The sequence below is a fragment of the Peromyscus californicus genome, unplaced genomic scaffold (genome assembly GCF_007827085.1).
Source record: "Peromyscus californicus insignis strain IS unplaced genomic scaffold, ASM782708v3 Scaffold_7__1_contigs__length_154581171, whole genome shotgun sequence".
Taxonomy (NCBI): Eukaryota; Metazoa; Chordata; class Mammalia; order Rodentia; family Cricetidae; genus Peromyscus; species Peromyscus californicus.
In genome coordinates, this window is record NW_026294595.1 from 154,220,847 (window position 1) to 154,243,590 (window position 22,744).

At 43.1% G+C, this 22,744-nt stretch overlaps 1 protein-coding gene across 1 annotated transcript in view; it reads left to right on the forward strand.

The window, feature by feature from the left end:
- The first annotated feature begins 1,721 nt into the window (after positions 1-1,721).
- Positions 1,722-22,744, forward strand: part of Prpf6 (pre-mRNA processing factor 6) — an 89,921-nt gene continuing 68,898 nt past the window's right edge. Inside the window, exons 1-3 of the mRNA XM_052726662.1 lie at positions 1,722-1,909; positions 4,376-4,544; positions 15,932-16,050. Of these exons, the coding sequence (XP_052582622.1) occupies positions 1,839-1,909; positions 4,376-4,544; positions 15,932-16,050 (359 nt within the window). The 5' untranslated portion in view covers positions 1,722-1,838. The remainder of the gene's footprint in view (positions 1,910-4,375; positions 4,545-15,931; positions 16,051-22,744) is intronic.

Below are 22,744 nucleotides of genomic sequence, written 5' to 3' on the forward strand. Positions count from 1 at the left end.
GGTGTATCGGCGGCGCGCGGGGCTGCGTATGCTAAGGGTGTCCGCCAGGGCAAAAGGCGTCCTTGCGCACCTGGGTGCGACTCTGCGGACCAGCCTCTCCTGCAACGTACTGGAGGGTCTTTGCAGTTGGCAAGCGAGGAACTGTCGATTCCCTCGGTGTGGTAGTGGTGGGGGTCCTAATCACACCTGTGGCCTTTTACTTACCCTGTCCAGCCAAGGGCCGGATCAATCTCTCCCAAATACCCGTGTGTACTAACTTATTCATCCCCTTTTTAAATTTTATGAATGTTTTGCTCGAATGCATACATCTGTACACCATTCTCGTACCTGGTGCCCAGAAGCGGACATCGGATCCTCTGGCACTGGGGTTAGGGTCAACTGTGAACTGCCATGTGGGTGAACCTGTGTCCTCTGCAAAAAAAATGAGAAGTACTCTTAATCACTGAGCTGTATCTCCAGTCCCACTTGCTCATTCTTTACTGGAGCATTCTCTTAGCTCAGACCCACTTCCCAGAGACACTAGCTGACACTTGCCTGCAGGCCACTATGCTTTGAACTCCAGGCAGTACTAGGCCTCTCTGTTGAGCCACTGAATCAAGATCAGTTCCCAAGGGTTCGGTGTTCAGACTCAATCCTGTTCCTCCCTAAAACCTTGTCTGGAGAGCCCAGAATGGTTGTTTGCTTCAATACCCCACGGAAAGGCATTGGACACACAAGTCTGGTTGCCTGGTCCAGCACAGAGTATAGGCCGCAGCAACTTGCAGTTTTTCCTGTCTGTCCTAGAGCCTGGTGCTCTCCCCACGTGTAGGTGGTGTAAGAAAAGTGAGGTAGAGAGGCAGACTTTATCTCAACAGGTTGAGACTGCTTTATTGAAACACTGAGCAACCCCAACCTTTTCACCGGTTGAAAGGGGAGTGCATATAGAGGGGCTGGGACACACACACACACTTAGTAGCTACCAAGAAGTTACAGCTATTTTTGTGATTTAACTGGGAGCAGGGTTGTTTTCCATACCCCTGGCATCTTGTTTCTGCAGGTAGAGCCCACAATCCCTGGGGCTAAGCAATTCTTTACAGCTTAGGGTTATTGCCCAGTACAGCCTGACTCATGACCTGAGGCTATTATTACCCAACAGGTGGGACTGGCATTGTTTTGCAGGTAGAGCTGCATACAGGCAGAAAATATCCGTGTAGAGTACAGTGGTGCGCGTCCACTCAAGCCACTGGGCACACAATCATTCCCAAGCTTGTGACGCAGGTCCTAGCACTTGTCAGAAGGCGCACGGGTCGCGGAAGGGGGAAGGTCCGGGCTCTGAACACTGAGCGCGCAGAGCAGCTGTTGCAGGGTGCACGCAGTCTCGACTGTCTGTGGCCACACAGTACTGCTAGGCAAGTCGGAAGTCTTGGTCACGTTCGCTGAATCAGTCTTCTAAGGCTAGGGCAGGCTCGCGGCCATGCCTGCACCGGGACGCTTCTGAAAAAGCCTGCTGGGCTTAGGCTGCGAATTGTTCCTGGCACAGCAACAGAACGTATGACCCTTAGCCCCGCCTGCGCGGCCCGCTGCGTTAATGGTTAGTGGTTTGCGGGCGCGCACGCGTGCTCATCTTCTCACGGCACACCCACCAAGCAGCCGCCGGCGGAAACGCTTTGCAAACCCACATCTTTGACTTCCGCCCGAGGATCTGGGTGGGCGGCGCTTTTCGCGACGTCACTCTCTACTTCCGGGGCGCAGGCGACGTAGTAGCTGCATATCTTCCAGCTGCGACACCGGGAGGATTTTGCGCCTTCTGCAGCGTACCTGTTCCTCTACATTTGTCTGCCTCGGCCAACAACACTGCCATGAACAAGAAGAAGAAGCCGTTCCTGGGCATGCCCGCGCCGCTCGGCTACGTACCCGGGCTGGGTCGGGGGTAAGGTAGTAGGCGAAACTTGTACCAGGATGGGTTCTAGTACCCTGGAACGCAGCTCGCTCCAGGCCTAGTTGAGAACGATGCTAGTGACCCCTAGGGCTACGTAGAGAGACCGCGTCTCGAAACAAAACAAAACAAAACAAAAGTGCCTGGGGGTAGTGGCGCAGGTCTCTAAACCCATCATTGAGGCGGGGCGCGGTGGTGGGGGTACAGCAGAGGCCTTAGTATCTTTGAGTTAGAGACCAGCCTGATCTACGTAGCGAATCTCAAGACAGCCAGGGCTACATAGCAAGTTCCAGGACAGCCAGGGTTACTTAAAGAAACCTTGTCTCAAAACAAAAACAAGATTAATGTTCACCACCACATAGTCCGGGAGGCACTATGTAATTTGGCATAATGCCTGTCAGACACAGGGGCTTTTTTTTGTCAGAATAAGCGGGTACATGTGGCCTGACTGCCACCCTGATATGAATCAGATCATATGATATGAATCGGGGATTACACAGTGGTTTGAGCCTCAGTGTTTTGGTGTCTGAAGTAATATGCATAAGCAAATCGGATGTAACGAGCAGTTGAGTCTGATGTGTATAGTGGGAGTATGCTACTCCTTTATTCCCTTAAGCATCTTTTCCTTCTAGGATGTGTGACCGTAGGTCACCTTTTAAAATGCTCAACCCTCTGGACAGGGATGGCCTATGCCTGCCAACCATAAGGTGTTGGGTAAATAAATAGTATTTGTCCTACTTCTTTATGCATTTGATTAGACATAAGTCTCTCTAGAAGGGGGGCATTCGTACCCATTGTCAGATGACCTGAATTTACTAGAAGAGGTTTTCTGTTTGTATAAATAACATACAAAGGAGAATAGAAGTCAAGAGATATTCAGCAGTGTAGCAAAGAGGGATTTTGAAATGTCAGATTTGGGAGAAGTAAAGAAAAGTGGAGTTTGTGCCAGGCAGTGATGGCCCATGCCTTTAATCCCAGGACTCAGGCAGGCCAGCCTGGTCTACAGAGCAAGTTCCAGGATAGCCAAGACTATACAGAGAAACTCTGTCTCAAAAAACAAACAAACAAACAAACAGAAAGTGGGATTTGGTGTAGACACATAAAAAGGCAAGTAGGGGACTGTCGAGGTGGCTTGGTGGGTAAAGGCTCTGTCAAGTCTGTGTTTGATCCCCAGAATCCATGTGGTAGAAGAGGAAAACTGAGTCTCTGACCTCTTCTGGTTGTCTTCTGACCTCTACACATGTGTCAGGTCGCACACACTAAATACATAAATAAACAAACAGTGTAAAAGGGCAGCTGGAGGTGTAGCTGAGTGTACCCTGCCACAACCCTGAGTTTGAGTCCAGCACCTTGCCCAACCGCTTTAAAAAAGACAAAATGGAGTAGAGAGATAGCTTAGCAATTAGGAGCACTTACTGCTTTTGTAGAGGACTTGAGTTTCATTTCTAGCACCCACATCAGGTGCTTTTAGTTCCAGGGGCTCTGGTATCTTCTGATCTCCACAGGCACATGCATGCATGTGGTGTGTATAAGCACACGGCTTCACACACATACACATAAGTAAACATAAATGCAAAAGAAAAAGATCAATTCCAGTGAGGCCAGAAAAGAAAGGAATCCAGAATAGAGGGATTTGCTGCAAGAAGAATGGAGCTGGAAGCTATGGGGACCTTAGCTTAGGATAGAGCTCTCATAGTTTATGAGTTACTTTTTTTCTTTTATGTTTGTTTGATTTTGGTTTTTTGAGACAAGGTTTCTTTGTGTACTCCTGGCTGCCCTGGAACTTGTTCTGTAGATCAAGCTGGCCTTGAGCTCACAGAGATCCGCCTGCCTCTGCCTTTCGAATGCTGGTATTAAAGGTATATGCTACCACTGCCTGGCTGAGCTACATTTTTGAAAAGAATCACTTGGCAGATTGTGGGTTGAAGTAGGAGTAGGTTGGAGGCAGGGATAATAAATGGATTTCCAGCTGTGGCAGGAATTGTGGTCTTGAGGAGCAATTTGTCAGTAGTATTTGGGGACAGACAAGATGAAGAGAACTCAAGGGAGACAAAGATGATTGTATAGTGTCTCTTATGGAATGGCTGTTAATGACTTATCATCCTGGAACAGCTGCTGAGTACATACAGGAGGAAATCAGTTTGGTCCTGGTTGAAAGTGGAGAGTTCATGCTCAACAGACAATTGAAAATGTGAGACCAGAACTGGAGGAGGAGGGACTTCTGAAGGCCTGACAGTGATGTGGAGGAAAAATGGGGACTCCTCGGGGTGGAGAAAAACTCTCTCTGACCTACTCATTGTAGGTTAAAAGGTTCAGCAAACAAAGAAGACCAGTAATAGATGAAGTACTAGAATCTTTGGAGGTTCCCAGAAGTATGAGAAGTAATGTTACTAAATGATGATCAGAAAAGAACATAGGATCAGGGTCACTCAAATAATGATGTCTTTGGTCTTCCTTCAGTGCCACTGGCTTCACCACCCGATCAGACATTGGGCCTGCCCGGGATGCAAATGATCCTGTGGATGATCGTCATGCCCCACCAGGGAAGAGAACTGTGGGGGACCAGATGAAGAAAAATCAGGCTGCTGATGATGATGATGAGGATCTGAATGATACCAACTATGATGAGGTGATTTTTTTTTTAAAATGGCTTTTTAAAGATTAATTTTCTTTTCCTTTTTTCTTTTTTGGTTTTTTGAGATAGGGTTTCTTTGTGTAGCCTTGACTGTCCTAAACTAGCTCTGTAGACCAGGCTGGTCTTGAACTCAGAGATCCACCTGCTTCTGCCTCCCAAGAGCTAGGATTAGAGCATGCGCTACCATCTCCTCGCTATTTTCATTATTTTTAAGTTATGTGTATGAGAATGTCTGTGTACATGATTGCATGTGCCTGAGGTGGCCAAAGGCATTGGATTTCCCCTGGAGATGTAGTTAGAGGTGGTTGTGAGCCTTCTGACCCAGGTGCTAGGAACTGAATTAGGGTCCTCTGAAAGAGCAGTGTATGTGTGTGTGTGTGTGTGTGTGTGTGTGTGTGTGGTGTGTTTTGTTGTTGTTGTTGTTGTTTTGTTTTGTTTCTCAAGGCAGGGTTTCTCTGTTACACAGATTTCTAGCTGTCCTGGAACTCGCTTTGTAGAGCAGGTTGGCCTTGAACTTATAGAGATCTACCTGCTTCTGCCTCCCTAGTTCTGAGATTAAAGCCATGCTCCACCATGCCCAGCGGCAGTATATATTCTTAACTGCTGATCTCTCTCTCTAATGCCTAAAAATATTTTTAATTTTTAAAGGAAAAAATCTTTTATTATTTCACAACTTCACAAGTGTATACAATGTATTTTGATCATAGCTACTCCAGATCTACCCCAATTCTAGTACTTCCTAACAGATCGCCTTCCCATTTTATGTTATTTTTTTGGTAACTTACTGAGTCGAATTAGTGCTGCCTGTTGGAAGATTGGGTGATCTTGTTAGCTTTATCTTGTGCAGGTAGCAGTAGGTGCAGTGGCCATGTCACATCCAGAAGATGGCATTTCCCAGCACTCCTCCCCACCCCTGCTCTTACTCAAGGGGAATGGTATAGATGTTCAATTTAAGAATGAGCACTTGCTGCAATTTTTTTTTTAAGCACTTTGACCATTTGTTACTTTCTTCATTAACTGTTAGTCACTACAGAAAGATTTTTCTAGTAAAGATTGAGAGTAGCCCTGATCCATGGGTATAAACATAAGTAGAAGGCAGTTTGACAACATACCTATTAGCAAAACAACAGAAGTAGGTTCTTCCTAGGGCCTGTGACCTCCCAAGCCATAGGATTTTGTGTAGGTTTACAGACCCAGGCATGAATTTATTCCAGTGGAGCAGACCTCAAGCATTTGGGTAGCCCTGTACATTTCATGCCTCTATTGCATCCATGGGTACATCTTGCTTAAAGGGTCTATATTGGAGCTTTAGCTTTCAAAGTTAACTGCTGGGTAATGTCATTAATGATATTTTTCCCTCAGTGGCCTGGAAAGCAACATGTTCCAGCACTATGAAATCTAGCCAGCAGGAAGGAAGTTTCAGATCAATTCCAGCTTGACTGGAATTTCTATGTCCTGCAACTAAAGTGTGTTGTGGTATTGTATCTTCAGCAGTAGGGTCTTACCATCTTGTTATGGTTGACAACCAAGAGCAGTGGCAATAGCTTGTGTTGTTTTGGGGGCCTTTGGGGGCTTTCCCGTATCTGGTACCGAGATTTGTTGCTCAAATTTTAAAATGGTCTTATAATAAAAGACTCTGGGCTGCCAGGTGGTGGTGGCACACGCCTTTAATCCCAGCACTCAGGAGGCAGAGCCAGGTGGATCTCTGTGAGTTCAAGGCCAGCCTGGGCTACGGAGTGAGTTCCAGGAAAGGTGCAAAGCTACACAGAGAAACCCTGTCTCGAAAAACAAACAAACAACAAACCCTGGAGCCAGATATTGGGGTAAATGCTGTAAGATCAGAGAGACAAAGGAAAAAGCCACAGCTACTTCTCACCTGGCCAACTCTACGAATCCTCTGACTGAATGTCTCTGAGTCTTCAGCTGTAAAGGGGTCCAGCCGAAAAAAAGCTTTAGCTGAAAAGGGCTTTAGTTCCTGTCTCCTCACGTCTTATATACCTTTCTCCACCCAGCCACATTACTTCGTTCCTAGTGCTGGGATTAAAGGGGTATGTGCTTACCAAATACTGGTTGCAGAGGCATGAGATCTCAAGTGCTGGGATTAAAGGTGTGTGCCACGACTGCCTGGCTCTGTTTTTCTCTTAGACTGAATCAATCTCATATAATCCAGGGTAGCTTTGAACTCACAGAGATCCAGATGGATCTTTGCCTCCCAGTGCTAGGATTAAAGGTGTGTGTCACAACTGCCTGGCATCTATGTTTAATCTAGTGGCTTGTTCTGTTCTCTGATCTTCAGGCCAATTTTATTAGGGTACACAATGTATGACCACAGAGATTTTTAGTTAATGACCCATGTCTATCCATGTTTATACCTATATTCAAGCTCCTTTTTAAAAAATTATGATCTTACCAGGAGGTAGTGGCACACACCTTTAATCCCAGCACTTGGGAGGCAAAGGCAGGCGGATCTCTGAGTTCAAGGCCAGCCTGGTCTACAGAGCGAGTTCCATGACATTCAGGGTTACACAGAGAAACCCTGTCTCAAAAAAAATAAACAAAAATTATGGTGTTTAATTAGCTTACAAAGTAGTGGGTTTCCATAAAAGTTTTTCATATACCTTTACTTTTTGGTTAATCTGCCCCCTCTCCCTTTCCCTCACACCCATATTCCCAATTAAATCTTTTAACTTCTAATATTCCCTGTGCTCCACTTTCACATTGTATTTAAATACTTTACACATACAAATACAACTTTGAAAGTCCCACAATCTTTAAAAAAATCCTGACACTTTCTAAGTTCAATGACTCTTTAATTGTGGGTTCTGTAAAATCAGAAACAAGTTTTGTATTTTTTTTTTAATTCCAAGAAGGAAGAACTAGGACATAGTTACAATCAGATTAAAGTAAAACAAAAACCCAATAGTGTATACCCCCTGTACTTGAGTATCTAAAATCATCTAAAATCACTCATGATCTTCTAGGCTCCAAAAGGCTTGGGCAGTTCTACTTCTCCAGTTTTGCCATGTGTGGCACACATAGCTTGTCTAGTTAGCTCAGGCTGGCTGTACATCACACATGCCACTATCCTTGGTGGTCATCTCTCCTGGCATCTTCAATCCCAATATCTTGGGATCTCCACTGCAACTGAGGATATACTTTCACAATAACCTCTCCTGGCCTTTCTTCAGGGTTTCTTTTTTTCTTCCTTTTTTTTTTAAATTTATTTATTAATTATATGTGCAGTATTCTGCCTGCATGTATGCCTGCAGACTAAAAGAGGGCATCAGATCTCATTACTGATGGTTGTCAGCCGCCATGTGGTTGCTGGGAATTGAACTCAGGACCTTTGGAAGAGCAGCCAGTGCTCTTAACCCCTGAGCCATCTCTCTCTCTCTCTCTCTCTCTCTCTCTCTCTCTCTCTCTCTCTCTCTCTTTTTCTTTCTCTCTCTTTGGTTTTTTGAGACAGGATTTTTCCATGTAGTTTTGGTGCCTGTCCTGGATCTTGCTCTGTAGACCAGACTGGCCTTGAACTCACAGAGATCCGCATGGCTCTGCCTCCCGAGTGCTAGGATTAAAGACGTGCGCCACCACTGCCCAGAGTTTTCTTGATGTTTAGTTTCTTGAATTTGTTTGTATATTCTTCCTCTCTGTAGGCTATCTCTTGTAGATGCCTCTCTATAGGCTGTCTCTTGTAGATGGAGTTTTTCTGTCGGGACCACCAGTTAGTTCTGTCTGCTAGCCACTCCAAAATAACCACACAGAGACTTATTATTAATTATAAATGCTTGGTCAATAGCTTAGGCTTGTTACTGACTAGCTCTTACACCTTAAATTAACCCATATTTTTATTGGTGTTCTGCCACGTGGCTCGGTACCTTATCTCAGTATGGCATGTTCACCTCCAGCTTCCTCTACATCTCCTGGCAACTCTACCTTCTTTTTTTTTTTTTTTTTTTTTAAATTTATTTATTATGTATACAGTGTTCTGCCTGCATGTATACTCGCAGGCCAGAAGAGGGCACCAGACCTCATTATAGATGGTTGTGAGCCACCATGTGGTTGCTGGGGATTGAACTCAGGACCTCTGGAAGAGCAGCCCATGCTTTTAACCTCCAAGCCATCTCTCCAGCCCATTTACCTTCTTTTACTGTAAGCCCCACCTAACTTTTTTTCTGCCTAACTATTGGCCAGTCAGCTCTTTATTAACCAGTAACGGTGATACACATTTAAAGTCTACCAAAAGATTGTTCCACAGCAGTCTCTTCATTTGATTGACAGTTTTTTTTTTCTATATAAAAGCTTTTTAATTTCAGGAGGTCCCATTTGTTGATTATTGGCCTTAATTCCTGAGCAAATGGAGTACTAGTCAGAAAATCCTTACTTATGCCTATATATTAAAATATACATTTTCCTTTAGCAACATGAGAATTTCAGGCCATGTATTAAGGTTCTTGATCCATTTAGAGTAGATTTTTTTTGCAGGCTGAAAGATAAGGATTTAGTTTCATTCTTCTACATGGAGAAATCCGGTTCTTCTAGTAATATTTGTTCAAGATGTCCTTTGCACAGTGCGTGTTTTGGCATCTTTGTCAAGAAATCATGTATCTATAGTGTGGCCTTGTATCTGGGTCTTCCATTCTATTGATCTAGGTGTCTGTGTGCCAGTACAATGCTGTTTTTATCATTATGGCTTTGTAGTATTACTTGGAATCAAGTATGGTGATACCTCCAGCATTGTTCTTTTCATTTAGGTTTGTTTTGGCTATCAGGGCACTATTGTTTCTATATGTTTTTTTTTTTGGTTTTCGAGACAGGGTTTCTCTGTGTAGCTTTGTGCCTGTCCTGCAACTCACTATGTATCCCAGGCAGGCTTCAACTCACAGAGATCCGCCTGCCTCTGCCTCCCGAGTGCTGGGATTAAAGGCATGCGCCACCACCACCTGGCTCTCTATTTTTTTTTTTTTAAAGAGTTTCCTTATTTGTGTGTGTGTGTGTGTGTGTGTGTGTGTGTGTGTGTGTGTGTGTGTGTGTATGATGTCTGTAGCAAGAATCTTAAAAGGTTTCATTAATAAAAACAAACCCAGAGCCAGGTATTGAGGTGAACGCTGAAAGATCCGAGGAACAGAACAAGCCACATCCAACCTCACCTTGCCAACTTCTCAGCTGATCTTGTTTCCTCAGACTGAAAGCCTCTGAGTCCTCATCTGAATGGATTTCAGTTGTAATGCTGCTCAAAAGCTTAAAAGCTTAAAAAGACCTCTAGTTCCTGGTCCTCATGCCTTATATACCTTTCTGCTTCCTGCCATCACTTCCTGGGATTAAAGAGTGTATCTTTCCCAAGCAAGACATGAGATCTCAAGTGGTGGGATTGAAGGTGTGTGCCACCACACCTGGCTCTGTTCCTAGTGTGGCCTTGAATTCACAGGGATCCACACAGATCTCTGCCTCCCAAGTGATAGGATTAAAGGTATGTATACCACCATTTTCTGGCCTCAGTGTCTGCCTAGTGGCTGTTCTGTTCTCTGACCCCAGATAAGTTTATTAGGGTGCACAATATATTGGGGAACACAATATCACCACATGTGTCTATGCATGTTTGTTTGCAACTTGTGTGCATGTGCCAAAGGAAGGCCAGAAGAGGGTGTCTGATCCTCTGGAGCTGGAGTTACAGGTAGTTGTGAGCTGCTGAACATGGGTACTAGGAACAGAACCCAGGTCTTCCTCTGCAAGAGCAGCAAACTGATGTGCGTGCTGGGAACTGAACTTGGGTCCTTTGGAAGAGCAGTAAGTGCTGTTAACTGCTGAGCCATCTCTTCAGCTGTCACTGGAATTTTGATTAGGGCTGCATTGAATGCTTAGATTGCTTTTTGATACAATAGCATTTTCACAATGTTTCCAATCCATGAGCATAGGAAGTCTTTCCATCTTCTAGTGTCCTTAGTTTTTTCTTTAGTGTTTTAAAGTTTTCACTATAGAGAGCTTTAATCTAATCCTTGATTAGATTATTCGTGTGTGTGTGTGTGTGTGTGTGTAGGCTATTGTGAATGGGATTGTTTCCTTGTTTGTTTCATTGTTATGTAGGAAGACAACTGAGTTTTGTATGTTAATTTTTGTACTGTAAAATTCTAATAGTTTTCTCGTGGAGTCCTCAGGGCCTCTTATATATAGAAGCATATCATCTGTAAATAGAGATATTTCTTCCTTTCCTATTTGTATTCCCTTTACTTTCTTACTACTATAGTAAAGACTTCTTGTATTTTATATTGAATATGAGTGTTTGTTCTTGATTCCAGTGGAAATGCTTTTGAGTTTTCCCCAGTTTAATATAGTTGTTACAGGTTTTGAAAGACCCCCGAAGGTAGTCTTCCCTCTGGAGAGACTCTCGCCCAGAGATCACACCGAGACCACAAGTCAGATGCAAACAGCAAGAGGCTTTATTCAGGAACACGGGTACCCAGGGCGACACAGTCACTCCAGAGGCTGAAGAGACTGGCGCGCCGACGGGCTGGAGTGGAGGGTTTTTATAGGGTCGGGCAGCAGAAGGGCGGGTACAGAAGCAAGAAGCATGGTTTACAGGGTTCTGATTGGACGATTCGTATGAGGCCAGGTTCAAACTCAGGACAGCTCGTGGTTTTTCCCCAAGCTCGACATGCCTGCTGACTTGGCTCTTATCTAGGGTACAAGTTGTTTTTCTGACCTTTTAGTTCCCTGTTCTGGGGCCAGGTGGCCGACCGCAGATACCCTGTTTGTTCCTGTGCCCATGTCCTCTAACTGAACTTTCCCCGTACTTTTCAGGCCTTGCTCAAAATGGCGTTAGGCTAAGCAAGTATGCTGGGGCCTTTCAGTTTGTCGTATATAGCTTTTGTTGAGATGTTCCTTCTATTCCAAGTTTCATTTTGACTTTTAACATGAAGGGGTGTTAGATTTTGTTAAAAAAGAAAAAGCCTTTTCTGCATTTAATCAAGATTCCCATGTAACTTTTGTCTATGAATCTGTTTATTAAATGTATATTTTACTTACTTGTAGCTAGAGTTTTCCTGCCTGGCCCACAGTCAGGACAAGTCTCTCTCACCTGCCAGTCCCACAGCCGCTCAGACCCAACCAAGTAAACACAGAGACCTATATTGCTTACAAACTATATGGCCGTGGCAGGCTTCTTGCTAACTGTTCTTACAGCTTAAATTAATCCATTTCTATAAATCTATACCTTGCCATGTGGCTCGTGGCTTACCGGCATCTTCACATGCTGTTTGTCATCGTGGCGGCTGGCAGTGTCTCTGACTCAGCCTTCCATTTCCCAGCTTTATTTTCCTCCTTGTCCCGCCCACAATTCCTCCTGCCTGACTACTGGCCAATTAGTGTTTTATTTACCAACCAATCAGAGCAACACATTTGCCACACAGAACATCCCACAGCACTTACTATTTTTAATTCTGTGTATGTATGTGTCAGTGTATGGGTATATATTGGATTTCCTGGAACTGGAGGTACAGGCAGTTGTGAGCTGCCTGATTTGGGTGCTGGGACTCAAACTCCAAACTCCGGTCCTCTGCAAGAGAAGTATACACTCTTACCTCTCCATCTCTCCAACCCCTATTTTATTTAAATTGTGATGAGCATTGGTACAAGTGCCTGTGGAAGCCAGAAGTTGGTATTGAAGCCCTCTGGAGTTAGAGACAGTTGTAAGCTGCTTGATGTGGGTGCTGATCTGTGTCATGTGCTGATGAGTTTTGCAACTCTGGGTTTGGTGTCCCAGATTTCAGCACCAAAAATATAGGTAAATTGGTTGCAAAACATGGTTTTTGGAACTCTGTGGGTTTGGTATCCTGTGTTTCGGCACCAAAAATGTAAGTAAATTGGTTGCAACAACTCTGGGTTTGGTCCCAGGTTTTGGCACCCAAATGTGAGTTTTGCAACTCTGGGAAAGGTGTCCCGACTACCTGGGGAGTCAGGCAATACCTTGAGCTGCTTAGGACAGCTCTGATGGCTGGAGCTGCAAAAGAGACAGTTTAACCCTGGAGGGCGAGGTATCCTGGACACCTCACCTTGAGCTGCTCAGAACAACAGCTCTTCCTTGAAGGTGTCCCTGACACCTCTAGCTGTTTAGCACAGCTCTGACTGCTGGAACTGCAAAGAAGCAGCCCAACCCTGGAAGGGAAATTTTTCTGACTTCTCGAGAGAGTCAGGCCTGGAACTGCTTCTGCAGGGAAGGGCATCCTGACTCTTTGGGAAAGTCAAGGTATACCTGGTGTGATGGGGGATGGTCTCCCCGCAGGATATAGCAATCCTGCTCCTCTCCTAGAGAGCAGCCACAGCTGAGCTTTGCTTAGCCCACCCTTAAGGGGGCTTCCTAGCAGAGCTCTGCTTCTTCCATCTAAAATGTTGCTTCTTTTGCTTCACTCTGCAAAAGGGGAAACCCCTGTAGAAATGTAGCAATTTCCTCTGGCTCTCTACGGAGAAAAGCTTAGCTTGCTCTATCCACGGAGGGAAGTCTCAGCAAAGATCTTCTGTTCAGCTTCTCCTTGCTCTGCTCTTTCACCTCTCCCTTGTTTTCTCCACTGCGGGACGTCTCGGCAAGGATCTTCTCTGGCTAGTGAATGAAGATCTTCACACCCAAAACTCTTTTGAGAAACATTTATTTGGGAAGGAGGAGTCCAGGAGAGTAGCTGCCTCTACCATGGTGGAGAGAACACCTTTTTTTTTTTCTAACTAACTAGGCAGGGAGGTTTACACAGGATGTTTTGGGGGTGGAGTCAACCCGGGGCCCAGGGTTCTACTATCCTGCTCTGTGATTGGTTGGTTTCACAAGTCAGTTGGCCAGGGGCAGAGATGGCTCTGATCTGCCTTTGCCAAACAAACCGTGTTTCTTTCTGCCCTGATCTGAGCCATCTTTCCCTAGTCCTGGGCTCTAGGGTCAGGGTGGGTTTCTTTAGCCAGCCCCTTTTTCCTACAATCTGGAAATTGAGAACATTACTATTCAGAGTTCTTGCTGTGTGGTGGTGGGACACACCTTTAATTCCAGCACTCAGGAGGCAGAGGCAGGCCGATCTCTGTGAGTTCTAGGCTTACCTGGTCGACAGAGCGAGTTCTAGAACAGTCAAGGCTATACAGAGAGACGGTCTCAAAAAAGCAAAAACAAAACAAAAAACAAAAAAAAAAATTCAGAGTTCTTATAGAATGGTATGTATGGATTCCTGTCATTTTGTTGATTTTGTAGTGTATTTGTTTTCTCTTTCTCTCTTGCTTAACTATAAATAGCAAGGTTTATTCTTTCTTGTGGCCTCATGGGCAATCTAACTGGGGAATATACAAATAAAAACAAAACCATCATAAGACAGAAATGCAAATTAAATAATAGAAAATAAGAAATAAAAAGAATGCTATAGAATGTATTGCTGGCTTAGCTGTGTTCTTAATTGAAAGGTAAAGTTCTTGATGGGATGAACCTTACCTTTAATTTCCACAGGAAGGAGCCGACGAGCTACCATAGGAGGGTAACTCAGGTTCATTTTCCGTCTTTAGCAGTATATGAGAGAGAGAACAGTAAAAACACAAAGAACTAGGTACTACTTTTGTCTCTTTCTGTAAGGAGATACACTTGTAGGTTCAGAACACTACATGTTGGTGTTTTTCCTGGATGTTTTTTAGTGATAGTGCTGATGCTGACTTAACTTCATTGTTGAACTTCCTTGTTGCTTGGTACAGTCAACTGAGGTCTTTCAAGAGTTTTTGTTTTTTTTTAAAAGATTTATTTATTTATTAATACAGTGTTCTGTCTGCATGTATGCCTGCAGGTCAGAAGAGGGCACTAGATCTCATTACAGGCGGTTGTGAGCTACCATGTGGTTGCTGGGAATTGAACTCAGGACCTCTGGAAGAACAGCCAGTGCTCTTAACCACTGAGCCTTCTCTCCAGCCCCTTTCAAGAGTTTTTAAAGCATGTCTAAGGAACATCTTTCCTTTGAGAAAAAACGTTTTGTAGAATGTTAATTTTGAAATAATTTTAAACTTGGAGAAACTTGGAAAAATAGTATCCCTAAAATATTAGAAAAGGGGCTGGAGAAATGGTTCGGTGGTTAAGAGTACTTGATGCTCGTCTGAAGGACTTTAGTTCAGTTCCCAGCACCAACATCAGGCTGTTCACACTATTTGTAACTCCATTTCCAGGAGATCCAATGTCGTCTTCTGACCTCTGTGGTTGTCTGAACATGTAGGCCTACAAATACGTAAGTGTACGAGTGTGCACACACACACACAAAAGTGCTTGAGTACACACATATACACATGCGTGTGCACACACATGTAGATAAAAATAAAATAAAGCAGTTGTGATGCATGCCCTTAATCCCAGTACTTACGCAGCAGGGGCAGGTGGATCTCTGTGAGTTGGAGGCTAGCCTGGTCTGCCTAAAGTATTTCAGGCCAGTCAGGGATGAATAGTGAGAGCCTGTCTTAAAATAAATAAAATATTTAGAATAAATTAAAGGAATTACTAGGCATAGTGGCCCATGCCTTTAATTCCAGCACTTGGGAGGTAAAGGCAGCTGGACCTATGTGGATTCAAGACTAGCCTGTTCTGCATAGCAAGTTCCAGGCCAGCCAGAGCTATGTAGTGAGACCCTGTCTCAGAAAAAAAAAAAAAAGTTCTTATATACTCTCTCCATTTTGTCTCATCTTATACAATTTTAGTAATTATAGAAACCTTTTAATCTATTGACACTATATTATTAACTAAGCTACAGATTTTATTTCAATTTTACAGTGTTTCTATAAATGACTCTGTCATGAACCTGGTCCAGGATTTCCCGATGTATTTTGTCTTCTTAGTGTGCTGGTTAATTTTAACTGTCAGTTGACATAATCTAGAATTACCTGGGAAGAGAGTCTCAATAAAGAAATTATCAGAATCAGGCTGACCTGTGGGAATGTCTATTGGGGTTTGTCTTGATTATTGATCAAGGTGGAAAACACACCCTGAATGTAGGTGGCACCATTCCATGGGCTGAGCCCTGAATTGTGTAAGGGTGAAGAAAACTAGCTGTGTAGAAGCAAGTGAGGGTGTGTTTATTTTCTGCCCTTGACTGGATGTGTGTGATCAACTCCCTCAAAGCCTCTCCCTCCATGATTTTACTGCAGTGATGGTCTGTAACCTGGATTGTATGTCAAATAAACCCTTTCTTCCCCAAGTTGACTTTGTTGTTGTTTTGGTTTTCGCCACAGCGTTGTGTAGCCTTGACTGTTCTGGAACTCACTCTATAGACCATGCTGTTTTTTTTTTTTTTTTTTTAAAGATTTAGTAATTTTTATTTTATGGATATGAGTGTTCTGCTTTCTGTGTTGGTGGGAAAGCTGACCCTTTATATGTATTGTTTGGTTCTTAGTTTAATGGCTATGCGGGGAGCCTCTTCTCGAGTGGGCCCTATGAGAAAGATGATGAGGAAGCAGATGCTATTTATGCAGCTCTGGATAAAAGGATGGATGAAAGAAGAAAAGAAAGAAGGTATGTTATTTCATACTGTGCTTTCAGACAAAATAAATTTCTTTTTGTTGTGTTTTATTTTGGGCTAGGAGGAAAGTTGCAAAAATAGTCTGTATGTCTACTTGACTTCAGAGGCTACTTGGACCTTGATCTGTAACAGCTGTACCTGCGTAAAGGTTGGGTATATACAGAATAGTCTTAAGGCTTAGAAGCTGCCACAAAAGCAGCAGAATTTGGGGTAATACTTTGACTATGATTAGGGTTACTTAAGCTTGGCTGGCCTAGAACTCACAGAGATCTGTCTGCTTCTGCTTCTGCCTCCTTAGTATTGTACCACCATGTCCAGTAGGGTTGCCTTTTTTGGGGGAGGATGCAGAGGATTAAACCTGAGTTGTGTTTTTTTTTTTTTGTTTTTGTTTTTTTTTTTCTGGGACAAGGTCTTGCTGTGTAGCTCTGGATGTACTGGAACTCTATGTAGATCAGGCTGATCTTGAACTCAGAGATCCACCTGCCTTGGTCTCCCAAATGCTGGTACTAAAGGTACAGTGTAGATGTAACTGTCTTATTAAATAAGAAACACAGAGCCAATACAGAGATGAAAGCCAAGAGGTCAGAGCAATAGCTAAGAGCTAAAAACCTTACCCTTCACTGTCACTGTTGTCCTACCTCTCCGAAAGAGACCTACTTTGTGTTTGTGCTTTTTTTTTTTTTTTTGGTTTTTCGAGACAGGGTTTCTCTGTGTAGCTTTGCGCCTTTCCTGGAACTCACTTGGTAGTCCAGGCTGGCCTCGAACTCACAGAGATCCGCCTGGCTCTGCCTCCCGAGTGCTGGGATTAAAGGCGTGTGCCACCACTGCCCGGCGTGTTTGTGCTTTTTATTGACTTTCTATTCTGCCTTCTCATTGGTTGTAAACCCAACCACATGACCTCCTCGTCACTGCCCGTCTGTCCAGACCTCCAGGTCTTCTGTGCTTGGTATTGAGATTAAAGGCGTGTGTCTCCATGCTGGCTGTATCCTTGAACACACAGAGATCCACCTAGCTCTGCCTCCCAAGAGCTGGGATTAAAGGCAACTTTCTTTATTAACATAGAAATAAAATCACATTTCAGTACAAATAAAATATCACCATAGTACAGGTTTTTTATTTTGTTCTTTGGAAACCTAGGATCTTTTTTTTTTTTCAAGACAGGTGTTTTGGTGCCTGTCCTGGATCTCACTCTGTAGATCAGGCTGGCCTCAAACTCACAGAGATCCGCCTGCCTCTGCCTCCTGAGTTCTGGGATTAAAGGCGTGTACTACCACCACCCGCCTAGCCTTTTTTTCTTTTTCTTTCCTTCCTTTGTCCTTCCTTCCTTCTTTCCCTCTCTCCCTCCTTCCCTCTCTCTCAGTCTCTCTCTCTCTGTCTCTCTTTTTTTTTAAAATTTTTCTAGACAAGGTTTCTCTGTAGAACACAGATCTGCCTGCTTCTGCCTCCTAAGTGCTGGGATTAAGGGTATATGCCATCATTGCCCTGCTCTTTTTTTTTAAAAATTATTATTAAATTAAGCTTTTGAAAATTTTTCTAAAACTTGCATTTTTTTTTCGCCCAAGATAGAGCTTCTCTGTGTAGCTTTGGAGCCTGTCCTGGAACTCACTGTGTAGACCAGGCTGGCCTCAATTTACAGAGATCCACCTGCTCTGCCTCCCAAGTGCTGGGATTAAAGGCGTGGGCCATCACTCCCCAGCCATTTTTTTTTTTTTTTTTGGTACTTGCATTATTTTTACCTATATGAGTGTTTTGCCTGCATGTATATCTATGCAATATATGTGTGGGTGGTACCCTTGAAGGCCAAAAGAAGGCATTAGATCCCCCTGGAATTTGAGTTGCAGATGGTTGTGAATTGCCATGTGGGTGCTGGGAATGGAATCCGTTGAAGAGCATCCAGTGCTCTTAAACACTGAGCCATTTCTCTAGCTATCTCTTATTTTAATCTATCTATCTATCTATTTATAAGATTTATTTATTTATTATGTATACAGTGTTCTGCCTGCACGTGTCCTTGCAGGCCAGAAGAGGGCACCAGATCTCATTACAGGTGGTTGTGAGCCACTATATGGTTGCTGGGAATTGAACTCAGGACCTCTGGAAGAACAGCCAGTGTTCTTAACCGCTGAGCCATCTCTCCAGCTGTTATTTTGTTTTTTTGAGACTGATTCTGTATACATAGCCATCACTGTCTTGGAACTTAGTGTGTAGACCAGACTCTGCCTTCAGACCACAGATATCTTCTTACCTCTTCTTCCTGAGTCCTGGGATTAAGGATTTTAAATTGTGTGTGTGTATATGTATACACCCTTGGAGGCCAGAGACACAAGTTACAGGAAGTTATGAGCTATTCAATGTGGGTGTTGGGAACTGAACTCAGGTCCTCTTCAGAGCAGTATTACCTCTTAACCACCAATTAATTTCTCAGTCCTCTCCTTTTCCTTTTTGGTTTTTGAGGTGATGTTTCATTATGTAGCTCAGGTTGACCTTGAATTCATGGAAATCTCTTTCCTTACCTTTCTTCATTATCAGATTTGTAGGCCTGTGTAGCTGGAGAATTTCTCTTCAGCTCCCGCCAAGCCCCGCCAGTCCCAGAGCCCACTTATAAAATAAACACACAGATGCTTATATTATTTAAACTGTTTGGTCTAATGGCTCAGGCTTCTTGTTAACTGTTCTTGTATCTTAAATTATTCCATTTCTATAAATCTATACCTTGCCACATGGCTCGTGGCTTACCGGCGTCTTCAAATGCTGCTTGTCATGGTGGCGGCTGGCAGTGTCTCCTTCCGCCTTCCTGTTCTCTCAGTTCTCCTCTCTGTTAGTCCCACCTATACTTCCTGCCTGGCCACTGGCCAATCAGTGTTTTATTTATTGACCAATCAGAGCAACAGATTTGACATACAGTATATCCCACACCAGGCCTGTACTGTCATGCTCATCTTAGGGTTGCCATCTTCAATATTTATTTATTTATTTATTTATTTATTTTTATTTATATGAATGTTTCACCTGCATAGATGTATGTGTGTAGTTGGATTTTTTGTAGGGACCATCTGCTGTGGAATAATTCTTTTGTATACTGTGAAGATTTGTCAATCAGATTAGTTTAATAAAATACTGATTGGCTGATAGCCAGGCCGGAAGTATAGGTGGGGCGACCAAACTAAGGATGCTGGGATGAAGAAGGGTGGAGTCAGAAGAGTTGCTAGCCAGAGGGAGCAGGAACTGAACATGCCATGTTAATAAAGGTACTGCCATGTGGCAGAGTGTAAATAAGGAATATGGGTTAACTTAAAATGTAAGAGCTAGTTAGTAATAAGCCTGAGCTGTTGGCCGAGCATTTATAATTAATATAAGCCTCAGTGTGTTTATTTGAGAACGGCTATGTGACAAGAAAACTCTGCCTACAACTGTCGGCTCCCTAGTAGCCGACACAGAGACTTATTATTAATTATGAAAGCTAGATAGCTTAGGCTTGTTTCTTTTTTCTTTTTTTTTTTTTTTTGGTGGGGGGATAGGGTTTCTCTCTGTTGTTTTGGTGCCTGTCCTGGATCTCACTCTGTAGGCCAGGCTGGCCTCAAATTCACAGAGATCCAACAGGCTCTGGCTCTGCCTCCTGAGTGCTGGGATTAAAGGCGTGTGCCACCTCTTCTCGCTTAGACTTGTTTGTAACTAGCTCTTATAACTTAACCCATTTCTATTAATTTTCATTCTGCCTTGTGGCTTTATTACCTTATCTTCTTTCTGCTTGCTCTGTATCTCCTGGCTTCTCTGCCTGCTTCCCAGCATCCTCCCTGCCCAGAAATCCTGCCTAGCTATTGGCTGTTCAGCTTTTTTTAAACCAATCAGTGACATGTCTTCACAGTGTACAAAAAGATTATTCCACAACATTTCCCCCTTTTTGTCTAAATAAAAAGGAAAGGTTTTAACTCTAACATAGTAAAACTGTACACAATAAGAACAATTATCAAGTAAGGGTTACATTCATAATGTACAGTCCATTTGTTTTTGGCATATTCAGAAAAAATACTCTATTATCTATTTTATCTTGATGAATTTAAAGTTTGATACTTAAACCATTTTCTATTATAACTTGTATTACCATCTTAAAACTATTTCTTTAGACCTCAAAACATTTTTTTAGATAAACAATTTAAGCTTTCCTGTCTCTCAACTTTATAAACTTTACATCTGTTATCTACGTTTTTTTCTCAATTTGGTAACAAGGAAAACTGTAAAACTATAACTATTTAGTCTTCAGTCTCCATCAGAGACCCAAAAAGGATAAAATATTACTTGAGTAAACAGGAAGTGCAAAGCAAACAACTTCCAAAACTATAGAAATGACAGAAACAGCTGTCTTCCTGGACAGTCCCCCTAGTTTCCTCTGCAGTGTTGGGGCATCTGTCTTCAAGCTTCAGGCCCAGAATATCTGATATACTTTTCTGTGAAGCAGGAATTTTGAAGGACTGTCCTATTTTGTCTTGTCAAAGTTTGGCAGACGCTTTCTTTTGTGTCTTGCTTGTCCAATTTGGACAGTATACTATCAGCAATTGAGGCAAGGACAGTTTTTTTGCCCAGTGACTAGCTTTTGCCATAAAGAAAGCAAACTCTGGGGGCTGGAGAGATGGCTCAGTGGTTAAGAACACTGCTTGTTCTTCCAAAGGTCCTGAGTTCAATTCCCAGCAACCACATGGTGGCTCACAACCATCTGTAATGAGATCTGGTGCCCTCTTCTGGCCTGCAGGGATATGTGCAGACAGAACACTGTATACATAATAAGTAAATAAATCTTAAAAAAAAAAAGAAAGCAAACTCTGGCTGGGTGGCTGGGTGGCTGGGTGGCTGGGTGGCTGGGTGACAGTGGCTCTTGCCTTTAATCCCAGCACTTGGGAGGCAGAGGCAGGGAGATCTCTGTGAGTTCGAGGACAGACTGGTCTACAGAGCGAGATCCAGGATAGGCACCAAAACGACACAGAGAAACCCTGTCTGGGGGAGGGAGGGAGCAAACTCCATATGGAGGTTCTTTGATGATGTCCATCAACTTTTTTTTTTTAAGTAGATTGGTACTGTCATGTCTCACTGTCATGAAAAGCATTAAGTTATAACATTTTAAATGCCATATTCTGTAGGTCTTTGAAGTGTTTGAGATCACCTATCTATCTAAAATATATCTCTGTATGACCCTGAAAACATACCTAACATAACTATAAGTTTGATTGTTATAGATGACTATTAACCTGTATTTCTTTATTATCCTAAATACCTTTCAAGGACTAAAACTTTACATTACATTTTTTAATGAACTGCATAGGTATGATACTTTAAACAAGAAATATAAACATAAAATACAGTATAACAAAAATAACCTTGAATTTGTATCAATATACAAAAGTCCATATCAGTGTAAAATATTTGAGACTGGTGGTTGTTCAAAAGTAGACTCAACAACCCACCCTTTTATCCCATCATTCCCCACCCCCACCCCACCTCCCGGAGCTGAGGACCGAACCCAGGGCCTTGCGCTTGCTAGGCAAGTGCTCTACCACTGAGCTAAATCCCCAACCCCTATCCCATCAGTTCTATACTATATCTCCCCTTTTTCCCTTCAAAAGAGATCCCTGAGTCTAATCTTCTTTGTTCAGCTTTTTTTCTGACCATGACCACTAACAACTTATAACCAACCCCCTAAATGATGACAAACATCCATAACCCATGGAATGACCAAAAACCACCCACCCCACCTCTTGGGAATGTGAATGTCATGTTTTTTAGACTGCTTCCTGCTAAGATAATGGTCAAATCCTGGGAGAGTTAGATGTTGCCTAGTCTTGGTGTGATGGGAAAATGTAGGGCTTATCTGAAGTCTGACTAGATTAGTCTATGAGGCGGGACCATCTTCCAACAGCCTTAAAGCTGTTCTGGATGTAGAACAACGAGGGAACTGCAGCAGAGGCACTCTGTGAGGCTGGATCACCTGGACCATCTGTTTTCATTGGTGTCTGTTCCCCTTGCTCTGAAAACACACAAATTTTTAAAGATAACATACATATCTGCATTAACACACATGGAATGTGTGGCGTACACAGTTAAAGATGAGTGTTTTGTCCTATGTTTGAGCAGGTAAGAGGCATCTGTCAACTTGGTAAGTCCGTTTGGATTACATAACCAAACTGTAATATAAATCTTTATGACATATGAAAGGATGGCATATAATAATAAGTCATGAGGACTCTGGAGCCAACAAGGTTTATCATGTCTCATTTCATCTTCGAGCTGTTCCCATGCCGAGAGATCAGCTTACACATCACCTATCCTGTAGTCTTTCTTGGCTTCTTCCTCCATGTCAGTAGCCAGGATACTCAGGAAGTCTCCCCTGGTAAAATCTGATCTCTATTAACCTGGAGGGAATCCACAGCCTTTCGTTTCCCATGGAAGCAAAAGCATAACCTCTTCTCCAATGTAATGCATTTTTTGACTTCCATTTTAAAGTTAAGGTATTCCTAAAGTATATAGCTTGGTTTAATTCAGCAGTCCCTTCCACAATCCAATGTCTCTCAGCAGCTATCATCTGTTCATTAGCATTCAAAAAATTCAAAATTAACAAAGCACCAAATAAGGTCCAAACTCCCCATGTTATATTTCCCATCTTTATGTGACTTACTCTTTTTTTTTTATTACTTTCTT